Source organism: Enhydra lutris, unplaced genomic scaffold (assembly GCF_002288905.1).
Source record: "Enhydra lutris kenyoni isolate GAN:26980312 unplaced genomic scaffold, ASM228890v2 scaffoldscaffold11, whole genome shotgun sequence".
Taxonomy (NCBI): domain Eukaryota; kingdom Metazoa; phylum Chordata; class Mammalia; order Carnivora; family Mustelidae; genus Enhydra; species Enhydra lutris.
In genome coordinates this window covers 34888909-34908322 of record NW_019154095.1, presented here as the reverse complement: position 1 = coordinate 34908322, position 19414 = coordinate 34888909, and the positions used below count along the sequence as shown (strand labels likewise).

The following is a 19414-nucleotide window of genomic DNA, read 5'->3' as shown; positions in this document are numbered from 1 at the left end:
CTTTCCTTTTGGGCAAATCTTACGCTTCAGTGAAATCTTCAAGACAGAGCACTTATCTCATGTTTGTGTCCCCCAGACAGCGCACACAAAGGGATCACTGGACAAACAGAAGGGGGGGCGTGGGTCAAAGACACGCTATATCATGCAAGGCTCAGGTTCTTCCTCTGGACTCTTGCAGGGAATGGGCCACAAAACGAAGGTGACAGCAAGACCTGACAGGCTTAGGGGACAAAGCCCAGAGAAGAAATTTTACCTACCACTGAACAGAAGCTGGAGAGCAGCACGCAGCTCAAAGCCAGCCCCATCTGTCATTTACTGGTGTGCGTTTTACTTCTCTGAGCCAGTCTCCTGAGCTATACAATGAGGATAACACTTCGTCTACTTAACCTCCTAGGTTCAGTGTGAGAATCAAGCGAGATAACATATAGGAAAGTGCTTAGAAGTACAAACAGTAGTTGGTGTTAGTTATCCGGATGGAGTTGAAAAGAGCTCAGACAGGGGCCAACTCTTGGCCCTCGGGCGAAGGTGGCTTTTATTTCCTCTCTTGGGGAAGGAGGGGACACCAACCTAAGGAAGGGGTGGGAGCGCCCCCAGAGGCTGGGGCCGGAAGAGCTGGATAATCACTCAGAAGGGCTCCTCCACATCCAATCCTGGCCCTGGCCTGCAGGCTATGCCCACGAGAGTCACTCCCCTTAGGGTGGCAGCTCCCGCCTGAAGGGAGGCACGTAGAGGTATCCGCTGGTGTTCTTGAAGAGGAAGGGGGAGCAGGTGCCCTGAATGAGGAAGCAGAGGGCCGGGATGGCCGACCCCATACTCAATGCCTGCCCAGGATTATGACTTGCAAAAGGCCTGGCTGGTGTGACTTTTCTCCCGAGAAGGGCCAGGGGGCCCCGAGGCATTGCTCGATTCAACGGCTGGTCCTTTAAATGTCCATTTCAAACTGTGACTCTTCACCTAGGGAGAGAAGGGGCAGACAGCCAAGTAAGCAACAGGTGAATGGTAGAGCTCATATTTTAGAGGCCAGGGAGAGGCGTTATTTTTCATTTTGTTGTTCCTGAAAGAGTGGAGGCGAAGGAGAATGGAGGGAGGGCAGGACTCCAGTAGGATTTCCTGGAAACAGGCCTGAAGGTCCAGCTGTACTCTCTTCCCCAATCCTAAAGGAAGAGTAGAGCCTGGGTCTCCCCACAGGAGAAGGGACAGTCCTGATTTTTGTACCGTTTTTATTGCTCTTAATAAGAATGAATGGTTACTTGACTTTGATATAAATATAACCTCACAGAAGAATATTCCTTAAACAAAAAGCTTTTTCAAGCATGTGTCCCAACTGTGGTTTTGAAGTTCGTAACACAACCCACGAGGCATATATCCAAATACCCATGGACTAGCCTGACTCTGCAGTAAAGGGGTTATTTTGGTAATTCAGCTACTCACTGCTCTCACCCTAACTCTTTCCACAAAGATCTCCAAGCAGCTCATGCTGTAGGAGGTTGTTTTCTTAAATGGAGCTGCCTCATTCATGATCTCTCAGGTAAGGCTGCTTTGAGGGTGAGATGCCCGCCCCAGCCCCCAGAAGGAAACTGGCCACTTCTTCTGGTTATATTTATCCAAATTTTTGGTCCAAGGCTAGAGGCTTTGGCTAATACCCCGTTAAGCAAAACGAAAAATTATGTCCATCCCTCACCAGCACAACAGAACTCTTAAGCCATTATTGTGGTTCAGGGTTGGCCAGCCTGGGGCACTTCTGGGCCAACCCTGCATTTGCTGTGGGTGAGCAAAGCTCCAGAAACTGGGAGGGACTTGCCACAGCCAGCAGGTAGTGATGGTTCCACAATGTCAGGTGTGACTATCTCCATCCTCAACTTTTGAGGCAAAAGGGGGTGGGTGGGAAGTACCATGGAGCTGACCACATGAATCTATCCATCCTTCTCTGCATCCTTCGACAAAAGGCAGTGACCACACTGCCTGGAGCTATCCTTCACACTGCTCTGTGTGTGCCCAGGTTCACCTCCCTCCCTCCCTCCTTCCCAGTGCTCTCCAAGTCTACAAGGCAAGGCAAAGCAAGGGCTGTCGGGCATGGACTGTGGGGTCCCCAGGGTAATTATGAATCATGTCCTGCAGGCCCTAGGTAGATGGACTCTGCTGCTGTCAGCAGGGCCAGCCCAGCCCGAGGTCCCAATTGCTTCCTGTCTGGCCTTGGTCCACTGCCTTCCGGGTGAAGGGTTAGTGGGTTCCGATGTGACTCAGGTTGTCTGCAAGTGCTTACACTTCATCCTCCCACAGCAGGAGAGCTGAGCCACTCTGGTGAGCTAGTCACGATGCCACACAGAGTGCATTCACACACACCTCCACTGGGGTGGTCACCCTAATCAGGGTGGGGGTAAGGTGGGGTGAGATATCAGGAAGGACCTAGCCGCTCCATGTCAAACCTGCAGAAACAATGGGTTGCACTGTTTTGATTGGTCTTCATCAAGAATCCACTAGTGATCATTACCCTGACAGGAGGCACCCCGGATGCCTTCCTGATCCTGTAGGCCTATAATCTCCCAGAAGGCAAGTTTACTGTATCTTTGATAAGTCATGTCCTACACATGCACACCATGGGTGTGTCCCAAATGTGGCAGACACAAGGAAATGCTTCAGGGACAATTATACCAAGGGTCATGCTGATGTCAGTTGTTTAAATTGTCTCCCCTGTGACACCTGCTCTGATGTGCCACCGAAATCAGGACTTGCACCTGGTCTGTGTTCTAGCCACTCCTTCTTCACTCTCCCTTCCTGAGCATCATTTCAAACAAGCTCCCCATGAATTAGATTACCTGATGGGGCCAAATCACCTCTCCTGGAGTTCTTGGACCCCTTCCATGGGGAAGGTTGGTGCCGCTGAGACTTCTACCCACCCTCCCGACAACCCTTGTCTGGTCTCTGAGCTGCTCCACAGAAGGTGGGGAAGTGACCATCATTCCTTTCCCTGAAATGTCATCTCTGAAGGGACTCCACCGGCCACATATGTTCCCTTCCTGAGGTAGAGCCTGGTCGAGCCCTGTCACTCACCGCCGGCTGGCTTATCTTCCGGGCTGGTGCGCAGGTGGTTCTGGCTGGGCTCTGTGGGGGGCTCCTCACTGGCAGGGCTGGTGACCCCGGGAATGGTGGGCAGGTCCCTTGGAGGTGTTTTGGTCACAGGGGAGTTCCGACACTCCATCAGGAACTTCCGGTCGTAGATGATCCTGGTACCTGCAGCGGGGTGGGGACATTGAAAAAGCCATCACCAACCTCCCGCCTGCTTATTTTCCGCTTCTTTGAGGCATGGCTCTAGCAGAGGTGGCAGGTTTTTTGCAAAAGCCAGATCAAGGAGGAGTGAGGCTGGGATGCCTGGTGGGCTCAGTCAGCAGAGCATATGACTCTTGATCTTAGGGTTGTGAGTTTGAGGCCCACCTTGGGGGTAGAGTTTACTTAAAAAAAAAAAAAAAAAGGCACACACACACACACACACACACACACAGAAAGGGAGGAGCAAGGCAGATTCAGGTGTCCCGCTGCAGCCCTTCTCTGTTGCCTCAGAACCACCAACCCCATCATGTGGACGCTCCGATGGAAGAAGAGGCCTGGCAGCCCACCACACTGCACCTTCTCCCCTGGGCTCTCTCCTTAAAGCCCATCAGCTCCCTTACCTCATCAGTGCTCAGTGTTATTGCTCAGGACAATCACAGCCAATATTATAGAAGATACATGTTTTTTTTATTCATTTGACAGAGAGCACACACAGGAGGAGGTCCAGAGGGAGAGGGAGAAGCAGACTCCCCACTGAGCAGGGAGCCTGATGATGGGGGGCTCGATCCCAAGACCTAGGGATCATGACCTAAGCCAAAGGCAGATGCTTGACTGACTAAGCCACCCAGGCTCCCCAAGAAGGTACATTTTAATTCGTTTTTCAATTCAGTACTTACAGTACCCGCATGGGATATCCAGAATCTGTAACTTCATTTTACAGATGAGCAAAGAGAAAGTTGAGTGAATCCCCCAAACTAGTAAAAATGAGAACTCTCCCACCTGGGCTTTGTGGACAGGAGTGACCCATGGGGTCTTCTCACCAAAGGCTCTCCTGCTAAGCCCGTCTTCCGTGTGATATCTGCTCTGATGTGTCACTGAAAACAGGGCTTGCACCTGGTCTGTGTTCTGTCCACTCCCTCTTCACTCTCCTTTCCCGAGCATCACCCTTGGGTGGGGACCAAGTCTCATGGAGTTATTAACCACCCTTAAACCACACCCAGGACCCATCCTGCGAGGGTGGTTTCCTGATACTTTAAAAAGGAACATTTTCTATAGTCCAGGACTCAGGATTCTTGTGCCCCAGCTCATTTCATTAAAGAACAGTGACTAGTGAGAAGTGATTCATGTTCGGTCCCTGTTTACTCAGGATGACCTCTAAGCACCAGGATGGCACTTGTAACGTCTCTTCAATGCCTCCCTCAAACTCCTGATTCTCCCTTTTCAACAAAGAGCAGGCCTCTGCCTCAAAGCCTTCAGCAGGCAGTGGAATCCAGCTAGAATTTAAAACTGTCTTGGTGTCATTATATTTCTTTTTATAGTTACCTTCTATTTATGGTAAGTGGATCTGGTTTTCCATATATAGTCGTGATATCAAGTTTCCTTTTAATATAGGATAGGATATCATTGGATATGATAATAGCATGTATGTTATAAATAATATATATAATAAAATAACAAAAACTAAGTCAAAAAGGTAAATGATATAGAGATGAATATTAAAGATATATACAAAAAGAAGACAAGGTATAGTACAAAATGCAGACAGAATATGGGTGCTGGAGTTTAGAAGCGATGATTTAAAGACTTCAGGAATGTCCTTTAAAAATCTGACTTTTTAAAAAAGATGTTATTTATTTATTCATTTGAGAGAGCATTTGCGCACAGGCACACAGGTGCGTGTGAGGGAGGGGCAGAGGGAAAGAATCCTCAAGCAGACTTGGCTCTGAGTCCAGAACCTGACTTAGAACTTGTTCTCTTGACCTGAGATCATGACCTGAGCCAACACCAAGAGTCAGATGCTCAACTAATGGAGCTACCCAGGCACCCGTAAGCATCCAATTCTTGATTTCAGTTCAGGTCATGATCTCAGGGCTGTAAGCTCAAGCCCCTATTGGGCTCTCTCTCACTCTCCTTCTGCCCCTCCCCCACCTCTTTTCCTCTCTTAAAAAATTTTTAAAAGACCCTAAACCCAAAAAACTGGGGGTCAGTAGCTTCTGGAGAAGCTCTTTAAAGTCATGAGCCTCCAGAGATTTTTTTTTTTTACATTGTGGTAAAATACAAATAACATAAAATTTGCCATCATAGTCATTCCTAAGTGTACAGTGCACTACATTCACAGTGTTGTGCAACCAATCTCCAAAACGCTTTCATCTTGTAAAACTGAAACTCTATACCCAGGAAATAGCAACTCCTATCTCCTTTCCCCCTAACCCTTGGAAACCACCATTCTATTTCAGTCTCTACGAATCAGACTGCTCCAGGTACTTCATACAAGTGGAATCATACAGTATTTGTCTTTCTGTGACTGGTTTATGTCACTTGGCATAATGTCCACATGTGGACCAGGTGTCAGGATTTCCTTACTTTTTTTTTTTTTTTAAGATTTTATTTATTTATTTGACAGAGATCACAAGTAGGCAGAGCAGCAGGCAGAGAGAGAGAGAGGAGGAGGAAGCAGGCTCCCTGCTGAGCAGAGAGCCCGATGTGGGGCTCTATCCCAGGATCCTGGGATCATGACCTGAGCCGAAGGCAGAGGCTTTAACTCACTGAGCCACCCAGGTGCCCCAGAATTTCCTTACTTTTTAAGGCTGAGTAATACTCCATCGCATGGATATACATTTTGTTTATCCACAGACATCTAGGTTCCTTCCATCTTTTGGCTATTGTGAATACTACTGCTGCGAACACACATGTGCAAATAGCTCTGCAAAGACCCTGCTTTCAATTTTTGGGGGGTGTATACTGGGAAGTGGCACCAGGTGATTTTTAAATCATTGATTACACTTAGAAAAAGAGTCTCTGTGCCTATTGTCCTACACCTAGGGCAGCTGTTTAAAAATAAGAATCCTCATTTGAGCTAATAAAACCCAGGAACTAAATGCCAGCAGAGGGGGCACCCAGGACACCCGCCATCAGAGGGAGGGAGCTGGGGAGGGAGCCTGCAAGGAGGGTGGGATGGTTATGTTCAAAAGTCAGCTGTCAAAGGTGCCAAGCCTTGCAGGGGACTCTAAACCCCCTCCCACTCATCAGTGAGGAATATGAGATGGAGATCAAGGTAGTGGAAGTGTTTCCCATGGAAGCAGCTTTAGCTTTTCAACCCTTTCTTCTTCCATCCCTTTGTGGGATATACTACCACACAGCTTCAGCAACCAGTGATCTTCTGGAAACTCCCTCCGTCTCCCACAGATGAGACAAACAACAAAACACACATTCTCATATTGTCAAAAATAGGCACCCTTGGCTAAAATACAGTCTCCCGAGATGGGGACTTGGCCTGCATACAGGAGCAGGAAATGGAAACCGTGGCAGGGCAGGGGGTGGGGGTGGGGAATGCCAAGGTCCCTGCAAGACACTAAGTGGCAACAGCTGGAGGCTGTTGGTCAGGTGTGGGCCTCCGGGGTGTGTGGGTATCACACCTGGTAGTTTCCACAAAGTACTCTACAGCTGAGGGCCTACTTTCTCTTTCTATATTAGGGAAAATGACCCAACTCTGTTAGGCTTCTACAAACAAGAGCATGAAGAGCTTCAGGGCTCTAGGTGGCTTCAAGATGGCAAAGCCAAGACATTTTTTTCCCCTGCTGCTTGTCTCAAAAATCATGCAAACACCAAGAAATAAAACAAGAAACACAAGCACATACTCAAGTTGGAAGCAAGGGGGGCTCAAACTGGGACTCCAAATCACAATCTGTGAATACAGAAAGCGAATGGAGGAACAGTTCTAACAGAGAGGATGGGGAGGCATCTAAATGTGGGGAGGTGGGGGTGGACGTTGCAATAGGAAGTGGGGTTCTGCAGAACCCCAGGAAGGTTCAGGAATTAGAGGCATCATGGAAAATGGGAAGGGAGCTAACAACAGGCAGAGATCCCCTATGCCCCTCACTCCAGGAGGGAGGGAAGACAGGGCAATTAAGTTCAAGTTAACTTCCTGAATGGTGAGCCTCAAACGCCCAGCCCTGCCCTGCTTCAGAATACAGAGCAAAGATAAAGACCGACTGATGTTGATTTTGGGAAGGGGGTTCTGGATGAAAAACAGCAGCTAGCCCCCAGATTGAGCCCACCCACCTGCCTGCACACCTTGCAAAGGGCCTCCAGTCAGCTCTGCAGTGCTCACTCTTAAATATAACCAGCCAGATGCCTCCACGCATTTCTGAGAAAAGTTTACATCAATGGAGAGACCCAAACAAACCAATAGGGAAACAGCAGAGACTTCACTGTTTTTTAAACTTTTTGAAGACTTTAAAGAACAGAAAGGGCAAAAAAGGTAACAGACAAAAAAAGAACAAATTAGAAATCTAGTATCAGATAACAGAAAGTGAAGAAAGAGAGAAACTGCTAGAAGGAATTTACTGAAAAAGTAAAAAAAAAGAAAAATTTCCTGAATTGAAAGAGATCAGTCTTTGAAATGCCCTTTGAGTATCTCGTGTAATGAATTAAAAGTACCAACTTAAAATTCATTGGGAAATTTCACAATCATTTGGGTAAAAATATCCTAAAATCTTCCAGAAAGGGAAAAATACAACAGGTGCACACAAGGATTGGGAATAAGAATGGCACAGACGTTTTCAATGGCAATGCTGGAAGCCTGAGGACGGTGGGTCAATGCTTTCACAGTCCTGAGAGGGAATCCATTTTGGCCTGGCTTGATGCCCAGCCAAACACCAATCAAGTAAAAGTAGAACAGAGACATTTTCAGAACACTACAGGAGGAATATTCTACCAAAATTAGACCAAGAGTAAGGGCTTTAGGGGATCTTATATCAGTGGTTACATAGCAGGTCCAGAGCTGCCAACCCCTGTCAGTTCCCAACAGAGGGAAAAGAATGGACTGATAAATCCAGAATTCGGATTTTGTGTGTAAAACTGTATTTTGTTGAGTATTTTAGAGGTGCTGGAGGGTGTGGAAGACTTACTTGAATGAAAACTAAGCACATTTTTAAAAGTAATCTCTATACCCAATGTGGGGCTCAAACTCACAACCGAGATCAGGAGTTGCATGGTCTATGGACTGAGCCAGTCAGGCACCCTCAAGCTAACTACATTTGAAAGATTTACTATTTTAAAGAGAAGGGAAGAGGGAGAGAGGGAGGGTGGGAGACCATGCGTGCACGCGTGCACGCGTGTACACACACACACACACACATTCACGCAAGTGGGGGCAGGGGCAGAGGGAGAGAATCTTTAAGCAGACTCCCTGCTGAGTGCAGAGGCTGAGGCTGGCTCAGTCTCAGGACCCATGAGATCATGACCTGAGCCAAAACCAAGAGCCGAAACCCAAAACTAACCACATTTTACAATGAAGCAATAATTAACTTTTTTTTTTTTTTTAAGTTGTACAATGGGGTGCCTGGGTGGCTCGGACGGTTAAGAATCCGACTCTTAGTTTTGGGTCAGGTCATGATTTCAGTTCAAGGTCCTGGGATTGAGCCCCTGGTCAGGCTCCCTGCTTAGTGGGGAACCTGCTTCTCCCTCTCCCTCTGCCCCTCTCCCCAGCTTGTATGTGCTCTCTCTCAAATAAATAAAATCTTCTTTAAAAAAGCTGTACAATAATTAACTACCTGGCTCGTCAAGGGTCATAGTAATAAAAATAATGCATATATTTTTTAAAAATCATGGTATAATTATATGGGGGAATGGAAAGAGGAGGGTGTATAAACGATAATAAGTTCTCCTCTATCAATAGTTAAGTCCAGAAAAAGTTAGAAATACGGGGGTAAATCCCCAAAGAAAGAGCTGGAAAACGTTGGTTGCTTCTAAAGAGTGAGGGGAGGTGGAGAGGCAAGAAGTTACTGCTTTCTTAGGAGCCTTTTAGCAAACTTGAGATTTAAGTATTTATGTATATAAACAACTTACGTCTAATTTTGACAGACTTTTTTTAATGGAAAAAAAATCAAGCCCATACAAAAGACAGAATAATATATTTATACAAACACATATATGTATGTAAAACTTTGATTTTTTTATATTAAGTGACAGGTTAAATTATGGATCAGACCTACAATTCAGTGCTGTACGGTTCCTATTTGGAAAAAGCGTGCATTGTCCATAACATATTGTGTGAAACAGAGTCACAGAACTGTACATATTTTGTGTCTGGTGACCTCTGGGGGAGTAAGATAATCCAGGCAAAGTGAACCTCTTTTACACTGAGCAGATTTTGTTTTTTAACACACAACTCTAATACACAGGGCATTAAGCAAACAAATAAATATGGAGATAGGGTAAGAATCTCCTTTTCCAGTAAGTCAAGTTAAAATGGCCCTGGCTGGAGCTAGGTAGGATCTCCCTGCTCTCCCTAGAAAGCCTTGGGGCTCCCTGCTGGACTGGGTAAGTGGAGTGCAGAGCCTCCCCTCTAGCACCTCTCTGGGCTGCTGTGTGCTAGACTTTAACTCCCAACTTCATAGGGTTATGGCGTGGATTAGAACAGTGGCTGACACAGGATAAGACCTTTACAAACAAAGCCTAGCTTTTACGACTAGCATGCCTCCAGGTGACAGATTTTTAGGGACCAATTATATGGTTAGAGCTAGGACAAATCAGATGGGAGGTAAGCAACCCTGAAAAGAGAATGGGGGTGGAGGAGGGTGGGTAAGGGCACCCTCTATCCCATTTTTAGTCCACAGAAACGTGCTTCAAGAATCAACATGAGCTTTGGCATGTTTGGTAAACCAGTGTCATTTAGGACTTTAAAAATTTCAGATGTGCACCAAATACAAGAATGGTATTTTTTCTCAAGGCATGCTTGTGGTGACGACAGTTTGCTTGAATGTACAAAGAATGCAGACGTTCCAGGGTGCCTGGGTGGCTCAGTTGGTTAAGTGTCTGCATTCAGCTCTAGTCATGATTCTGGGGTCCTGGGATTGAGCCCTGAGTCAGGCTCCATGCTTGTCCCTCTTCCTCTGGCCCTCCCCACTTGTGCTCTCTCTCTGTTCTCAAATAAATAAAATCTTAAAAAAAAAAATAAAAAGAATGCAGACATCCTCTTAGGGTCTGTTTTCCTTACCTGTAAATAAGAGCAGTGTACCAGGCTCATTCAAACGATTTTTAAAGCCCCAACCATGTGCCAGGCCTTATAAGTAATCTTTAGGGTCTGTTGCAGCTCTGACACACTACCATCTATTTTGGGGATCTTATTGTTGGCAGGTGGTCAATGTGGTGGTGCAAACAGCACAGTGCTGGGAGGCCCAAGTTCTGGGCTTAAACCTGGGTGTGGAGCACCAGCCCCTCAACGCTGAAGGGCAGTTGAATTCCTCAGCTCTAAGAGGAGGGTACTAACTCACCTCCCAGGAGTACATGAAGATGCAATCACTGTGGGCCAGACCCTGCGCTCATAGCCTGTTATGCCAGGTCTCAGTGCTCCCATTCCCCCACTCCCCACAAGGGAGATACAGTATCCTCAACTCACAGACAGAAAACTGAGGCTCAGAAAGGCTGTCCCCAGGAGCAGACCTAGCCTGTACTGCCTCCAATCCAACCTCTGTTTAAAACTAGCCAAGCAGACCCAGGCTGCCATACCTCAGGGATCTTCTGACTTTTACCTATTCTTCTCAGGATTTGGCCAGAACGGGATGTTCCCTGAGAGAGACCTCCTCTAATCTCTTCTCCACCTTCCCACAGTACCCACACTGGGTTCAAAAGGGGGCTGGCCATGACTTCTGTAAATTGAACCCAGCTTGTCCCTTGCTTTCCCCTACGCCTCCCCTGGTGGAAACATTCTTCCCCTGAGCGGGTGACGTGAGGCCTAGCAAGAGTACAAGCACAGAATTCCTAGAACTGCTGTTCCCATTCCAGGGAAAGGGAGAGTGTTTCAAACATGCTCGGGGGAGGCTCAGATGCCTATGCTCAGATGCAAGCCAGCAGCCCATGAACTAAATACTCCAGATCCTTTTACATTCAGCTCTCGCCAGCAGCTCTGTGTCATCGTGGAGGCAAACTCACAGGGTCTACTAGGGGTCTCCCTCCTCGCCCACCACACACCAGGCAGTCTGTTTAGCAAGCTGAGCCACCTTGTCAGGGAGAAAATCTTGGGTAGAGAACCAGAGCTTGCTTGGTCCGAGATTTTTCTTCACTTCTGGCCCTATCAGCTCTGCAAAGGCAACCAAGATCTGGATGTTTCTCGGGGGCCAAAAATGTTATGAAGCTCCTTAAATATCAAATGAGGGCAATCGGTGAGTGACAAAGGGCCCTCTTGCCTTTGACGCCCTGATGTGTGAGGGAATAGTCCACTTTATTTGAAAATAAAGCAGCAGGGACGGAGCTTTTGCAGAAACATGCAGAACAAAACAGCTGGAGTAATTATTCTAAGGGCTGACCAAGCTCCTTCCCCTTCCCTCACCTGCCCCCAAACGCTTCAGAATGCACCAGTGCAGAACAGGGAAAGCTACCCCTGGAATTCATTACCAAAAGGGAGTGCCCATCTGAAATGCCTCCGGTTCCACAGCAACAAAAGCTGTGGCTGGAAAAGGGAGGGGCCGTTTTCTGTGTGAACTGCCTCCACACCACATCCAAACTCGTTGGCTTCAGTCCCAACCTCCAGTACCTCCATCAAACTGTCTTTGGAGATAAGGTCTTTAAAGAGGTCATTAAGTTCAAACAAGGCTGTTAGGGTGGGGCCCTGATCCAATACACAGATGCCCTAAGTGTGTTGAGGGGGTGGCTAGGTGGCTCGGTTAGGCGTCCAACTCTGAGCGTCATGATCTCAAGACTGTGGGATTGAGCTTCCCTGCTCCCCCGCCCCAGTTCAGTGCTCAGTGGGAAATCTATGCATATATGCTCCCGCTCTCTCTCTCTCCCAAATAAATAAATACATAAAATCTTAAAAAAAAAAAAAAAAAGGGAGAGGGAGATACCGCAGATAACCAGTAAAGAGGCAGCAGGAGGGGCCCCTGGGAGGCTCAGCTGGTTAAGCCACTGCCTTTGGCTCAGGTCATGATCCCGGAGTCCCAGGATAGAGTCCCGCATCGGGCTCCCAGCTCTGTGGGGAGTCTGCTTCTCCCTCTGACCTTCTCCCCTTTCATGCTCTCTCTCACTCTCTCTCTAATAAATAAACAAAATCTTAAAAAAAAAAAAAAAAAAAGAGGCAGCAGGAGGACAGCTGTCTGCAAGCCAATGGGAAGGGCCTCAAGAGAAACCAGCCTTGATAGTACTTTGATCTTGGACTTCCAGCCTCCAGAACTGTGAGAAAATACATTTCTGTTGCTTAAGCCACCCAGTCTGTGGTATTTTGTTATGGCAGCCCTAGCAAATTAAGGCCTGCTTTCCCCCTTGTATTCCAAAGGGCGGAAGATAAATCAATATATACATGCACTCTCTTTAAGGCAGATCTGGTATGTGTCACGAGGAAACCAAAGGAAGTTCTGGACCAACCTGCCCCTCCTGGCATTCTCACTCCTGCACATTTTCGGACCGCTGGGCTCAGAACCTGACTTCATCCTCCTGCCAGCACTTCAGGAAATCAAGGAAGTTCAAATGGGGGTGCTGCGCAGGGGCAGCTGGGCAGGGCAAACGTGGGCTCCCCTGAAGGGTGTTCCAAAAGCCTCGCTGCTTGAGGAGGAAAGAAGAGGCAGGCTAGAGAGCAGGTAGCAAGGGAAGCATGACACAAATGGCAGGTATTTCCCAGGGATCTGGCATCATGGCCCCCTGTATCGTCTGCTTTGTGGAGCTAAACGTCGGGCCTTGAAAAAGGGCACAGCATTTTCAGGAAGGTGTCCTCAGTTCTTAACCCAACAGTCAATTCACAGGCTTGTGATTCTGGTTTCTATACCTGGCCTTGGGTCTGCTTGGCCACACAGCAGGATGGGCAGTTAAGTTCCCTCAAAGGGCCACACTTTGAGGCTTGGCCTTTGTGGAAGACTGCCTGAACATGCGACCCTGTAACTCTTCCCATCCCTGCCCTACAGGAGACTTCTCTCATTCCAAGGCAGTCATCTCCCCCTTCTTGGAATCTGGGCTAGCCCTGTGTCTTGCTTTGACAGATAGAATACTGCATATGTGGGCCTAGGTCTCAAGGGGCCTTGAAAACTCATGTAAATAAGCTCAGGTTAGACTCTTGAATGCATGGACCCAAGACAACAGAGAACTCCCAGCCTTCCAGGTGTCCTTAGCAATGCCCCAGACATGTGGGTAAGGCCATCTTGGACATTCAAGCTCAGGACAATCTAGCTGCCAACTCTATGTAGCCAGATGAGTGACCTCAGGAAGCTTATTAAAGAATGCCCAACCAGCCCAAAGAATGGAGAGAAATAACAAATCATTGTTGCTGAAGTTATACAAAGTTTTTTGACACTCCAGGCCTAGTATCTGAGCTCTCAGTAGAGTTTCAGGGACACGGACATTGGATTACAAGACACCTTGTGCTGCCCATGTCCCCGATCATCCAAATGTCATGGGCAGATGTGACTTACTCCTGCCTAATCAGTGATGCTGGGTGCAAACATAAACAAGGAGCATCTGTCCCGGTGTCTGAAGCCTTGGCCCCACTAGTGACATGTTCCGTATAAGGGTCACTTCTTTCAGCTCAATAATTGAAACAGTAGTATTAGTAATACTGTTATCTATAATACTGGGGTAAGTGAGAAAGTTCAGGGAAAGTAGTTTTGTCCCTGGGACATTCCAAGGTAAACAATTATACGTACCCCGCAGCTGAACGGGCAGAAAAGAAAAATTTGAATATTATCATTAAGCCAGCTCAGACCCAGGCCTGATGGCAAAGGAGCCAGGTTGCCCTGAGAATACTGTCATTCTAGGAGTCTTTTCAACTCTTCATTTTTTTTTTAAAGATTTTATTTATTTGACACAGAGAGAGAGAGAGAACACACAAGCAGGTGGAGTGGCAGGCAGATGGAGGGAGAAGCAGACACCCCGCTGAGCAGGGAGCCCAATGCGGGGCTTGATCCCAGGACCCTGGGATACTGACCTGAGTGGAAGGCAGACGCTTAACAACTGAGCCACCCAGACGCCCCAACCCTTCACTTTCTAAACACCTGACTCAGCACTCAAAAGCCACTATGGGAAGATGAGTAACACTGCTGGGAAAGAACTTCCCTTCTACTCCAGGGAACAAACATGTAAACAAATACACGTGATTAATTTGCCATGAATCATAATGGAAGAAGAGCATGGGCATGGCTCTGAGACCTGAAAGTGACAGGTTTTCTGTTTGTTTGTTTGTCTGAACATGTAAAATCTAGGTGTACAAATGAACATTCTTTGCTAAAAACCTTCCCTCTGGGAAGCAATCCTCTTTTCCATACTGCTGTCCCATCTTCATTCCTCCCCTGCAAGGATATCAAATAAAGACCCATACAAGAAAATGCCTCATTGCTTTATACCAGCAGACAAACACGGTACCACCCTGCCTGTCCTTCATTTGGTAATGAAGGGCTTTTTTGCTCTTTCAGAAAAACACACATAAGTTAAAAATCAAACTCCTCTTTCAAATCAGGCCCTGCCATCCTCTGAGGATACTGGAAGACAACAACAACAAAATGTAAGCCTCAGAAGGCAATTAAATCTCACAGCTATGTGTGCATTATTAGCATGTAAGGCCTAGCAGGCTGAAGACTTGGAACAGGCAATTCTCACGTGAGAATCATACAAGTTCTACTGGTTATGGAGGGTGGGGGGTGTCTGCCTAATCGCCTCATTCTACGGCTACAACTTTGATGCTTCCAATTCTGTTTCAGGCGTGTCTCCATCTTCCTAAGTAGCAAGCCAAGCCCTTGAGGTCAGACTGTCTTCTGGTTTTGGATGTGGTGAATGCCTTACAACCAGGGAGGCTGGTGGGCATCAGGGAGAGTTTGGGGTGCTCTACGCCAGGGCCCCCCATCAAAGCCTTTAATGAGGGACAATGTGGAATGCTCTAAATGCTTTAAAAGGAAGCTCAGAACAGTGTGAGAAGAGAACCCATTACATTTCCCTCACTGTCCTTTTTTTTTTTTTTAATTTTATTTATTTATTTGACAGAGATCACAAGCAGGCAGAGAGACAGGCAGAGGGAGGGGGGAAGCAGGCTTCTTGCTGAGCAGAGAGCCCGATGTGGGGCTCAATCCCAGGACCCTGGGATCATGACCAGAGCCAAAGGCAGAGGCTTTAACCCACTGAGCCACCCAGGTGCCCCTTCCCTCACTGTCTTAATGTCCAGGTTCTTTTAACCTGTCCTTAATGATGAGACTCTGAGCAATGAGAAGACACAATCTTCCCCTGTGTGACTGAGGCCTCGGGACACTGGCTGTGCTCTAGCTTCAGTGCCCAGGCCACCTCCTCCTCTTCCCAGCACTGTCTGTCCCATAGCCAAAGACTTGGAAGCTGCTCCAGGGTAAGCTTCCTGGGCACAGACTTTGTTTATCTAAACCAAGGGTGTCATTAACACCTGTAGCCTTACCTGCCTACTTCTTTTTTTTTTTTTTAAATGAACCTACGAGGGTGGGTCCTAATCCAATCTCCTGTCCTTTTTTTTTTTTTTTTTTAAGATTTTATTTATTTATTGGCACTTACCTGCCTGTTTCTGATTAACCTTATCCAGGTATGGGGTTTGGGTATGATTACCAGCCAAGCAATCCTGGAGGCTTGGGGGTCAAGAATCCCACACGGAATGGGGAACATGGAGGTTGATGGGAGTGGGGTGGAAGGTTTCTGACCCATTCAAAGATTCTGCTGGTCTGTGGTGTCATTGGTCATTTTTAAGACTCCATTGGCTCAAATATTCATACACCACACTCCTTCTAACATATTTCTCTAAAGTTCTCCAGACTTCTAACCAGATTAGTGATTTAGCTTGTGAAAGGTTAATGACCATGGAAAGTAAACTGGCGTCTTAGGAATGCAGATGGCTCAAATCAGCTGCTGTTCCTGTTCCCCTGGGGACAAACACTGCAGTGCCATTCCCACTCCCAAGAGTGACCTGTGGACACTGCGAGAGCTCCTGACACCTGCAAATAAGCTAGTGTGGGCACCTGCACAGACTCTCTCTAGATCCTGGTTTGAAGGCTGATGCCAAACTCAACCTCAAGAGGAGTTTACCTGGTGAGAAGCATCACTTTTTGCCAGACCCCAGGGGTGTCAAAAGGTGAGAGAAGTCACATTCCACTAATTTTTGAGTACTCAGCATGGTACTGAGATCAATCACTAGGAGCTGGTTAGAAATGTGGAATCTCAGGCCCAAATCCAGAAGCTATAGAATCAGAATCTGCGGAGTGCCTCGGTGGCTCAGTGGGTTAAGCCTCTGCCTTCAGCTCAGGTCATGATCCCAGAGAATCGGGCTCTCTGCTCAGCGGGGAGCCTACTTCCCTCTCTCTCTGCCTGCTGCTCTGCCTACTTGTGATCTCTCTCTGTCAAATTAATAAATAAAATGTTAAAAAAAAAAAAAGAATCAGAGTCTGCATTTAAGTGAGGCCCCCAAGTAATTTATACTTAATACATTGAGGCATGAGAAGCAGCACTCTAGACGGGAGCAAAAGGGTGCCAGAAATGACCTTTTCTTAGGTTAAGCTTCTTTGCCTTGGCAAAGACGTAGGGTGAAGTCGGGCTTTGGAGGAAGACTCTAAGCCTTGGCTAACTGAGGCAGACCAGACTCGCTCACGTTAGCAGAAGCAAGATGTGGTTTTCAGGTTATGGACTGTGAGCTGTGCCTGTCCCGCTGAACACTCCAAACAAGAAATCTGGCTTCAGGCTCCTGGCACAGCTAGCTTTCTCCCAGTTGGTCTCAGACACAAAGTTACACTCTGGTCCAGGTGCCCCTGTCCCTCTCTCCCAACTAAAGACTTTCAAAGGCAGGGAGATTTGTTCTGGTTTATAAAAAAACAAAAAAACTAAAAACAAACAAACAACCCCCCCCCGCCAAAAACCCATTTCCCAGTCCATGGTGAGAAATGGATCAGATTTCCCTATAAACAGTAACCCTGGCCATGGCTTCCAATCTGACCTGTCCCCATCCAGCAACAAAGGGTGCAAGAAAGAGCACTTGAGCCTTCAGACCTGCCTCATTGCCCACCCTAAAAAGATCAAGTAAAGATTCACAGCCTCACTTGAAGGAACCCCAAAACTGTCAGGAAAAATCCTGGTAGACATAGCATGACACAGAGGAGGCCCACCAAATGGACTACATAAAAGACCTATATAGCAGGGAAAGAGAATTTAAGTCAAGGGTGGAGAAAGAACGCTCGCTGAGAAATTTTCCTTAATCATTTTTAATAGAGGAGAGAGCATTGCCCCCCTCTATGCTTTGATACGGTTTCTTGTTCAATCTGAGAAAGCTGTGCGACCCTGGACAAGGGACATGTGTTTTCAAGTTTGGGGCCCGGATGAAACAAGTACATCTATGATCCTTAACAGTTCTAACGTTGTAGGTTTTGGATCAAAGGGCTCAAGACCTCGGATCTGGCAGTGCTTGCCTGTGGTGGGACCATTGCCTGAGAAAATAAGCATGTGGCCCCCGAGGCTGCCAAGGGACCAGGCTGCCGCCCTCTGCCCGCGTCTGCCTGCACCCCGGCCTCAAAACGGAACGCCACTACGGAACGCGGTGTTCTCGAGTAATTTGGCCTATGGGCCGGAGCGGTGGAAGAGGGTGTAAGGGAGGGGAGAATGGCAAAGCGGGGTGAGGGCAAAGCGGGGTGAGAGCAGCGCGAGCATGGTAGGGAAGTGTGAGCCAAGAGGATTTCATCATGCAACGGGCTGGCGGGTTTCATCAGCGCCTGTGCGCCGGGGCTCCCGGGCTGTGAGGGATTGCCCGGCTCCCGAGGGCAGCCCAAGTCTGGCCCCCACCCGTGCCAGCTCAGCTTCCTCTTCCTCATGCACTTTCAGGGAGGTCACACGGTTCCCCCTCCCCCCCGGACAGAAGAACGTGTTTTTCTGCACAGCCCTGCCCGCGGCCCCACGTCCCTCTGGGGAGATCCCACATGCGCATATGGGCAAGCTGCCACAGGTGCAGGTGAGGCGCGGCGGGGGCAGGCGAGCGCCCTCAGCCCAAATCCTCCGTCAGAGGGTGCTGGCCCACTGCAAAACTGGGGGTGCCTCAGGAAAGAAAAAGGATTCTGCAAGAGTCGTTTATCCCAACAGAGAACGCCCATCCCCATCCCCTAAAAACCCCAGGACAGGCCTCTCCTTACTCCCAGGCCACACTGACCCCACGCTGTGCTGCCTCAGAACGCCCCCACACCCACAAGGCGCAGCACACCTCAGCATGTGGTCGGTCTGGAAGCGTGCTGCCAGTTTGGGCAGGGGGACTCGGCTGTCTCTCCCGGGAGGAAACGAATGGAGCAGTTTGCAGCCCGGGCTCGGAAGCACGCATCCAGAGGGCAGGCAGTGGGAAGCGGCCATCTGCTGGCTCCCGATGGCCACCTCCGTGACCGTCGCTGACCCCCTGATGCCTTTATTCCAGTCACCGCGCCCCTCAGCCCGCTCGCCCCGTCTGACTGGCGCCTCCCGAACCCTCTTGCACTGCCCAGTCAGTCCGCGCCGCCCGCACCGGGAGCCCGCGCCTACCTCCCGGGGTGGTGCTGAAGAGCGTGCCGCCGGGGGTGGTGCTGTAGTCCCCGGGCGGCAGCTGCACGCCGTCGCCGAGGATCACCCGGCGAGTGGCCGGGATGGCCCGACTTGGGGTCTGGCTGCAGCCGCTGCCCCCAGACATGGTCTCTCTCGCGCAGAGCCCGCAGCCGGAGCGTGGCCCTACGGCCGCCCCGGCCCCTCCCGCTTCGCCTTGTCCCGCCCCCAGCTCACCCCTTCCGCCTCTGAGCCTCGGCGCCCCCTGGGATTTGTAGTTGCCGCGGCGCAGCTGCCGCACCCGCCTCCGCGCGGTAGCCCGTACGTGCGTTCCTTCGCAGCTCAGGTCCGAGGCGCCCTCCCGATCGTCTCCCGCGCGAGGGTGCGGGCGCCGCCTCGCTTCGGCCCGCCCTTTTCGCTCGCGTTTGCCTCCCGCCACGCTGGCGGCGACTGGCTGCGGGCGGGGGCCGGGGGCTTGTGTAGGTCAACGCCTCGCGGGACGGGTGTTCTGGGCTGTTCGGTGATCCCGGCAGCCCCGGCTCTGGGAAAGGCCTAGATTCTACAGGAGGACTTGGGGCGGGATGGTCCCCTCAACCCTTCTTATTCCGTGCTTTAGTTCCTCCGATGAGAAAGTGCGGTGTAATTGGTCATTCACCTCCTCATCGGCTTTTTG

General features: G+C 49.0%; 1 protein-coding gene across 1 annotated transcript; it reads right to left on the bottom strand.

Annotated features, from left to right (window-relative positions):
• Positions 1–506: 506 nt before the first annotated feature.
• On the bottom strand, positions 507–18934 carry LOC111144538 (eukaryotic translation initiation factor 4E binding protein 1). The gene is made up of 3 exons (XM_022498860.1): positions 18745–18934; positions 3052–3231; positions 507–954 (listed from the first exon to the last, which is right to left on the bottom strand). The coding sequence occupies exons 1-3, from the start codon at positions 18887–18889 to the stop codon at positions 923–925; spliced, it is 357 nt and encodes a 118-aa protein (XP_022354568.1). The 5' UTR covers positions 18890–18934; the 3' UTR covers positions 507–922.
• Between the last annotated feature and the right edge of the window lie 480 nt (positions 18935–19414).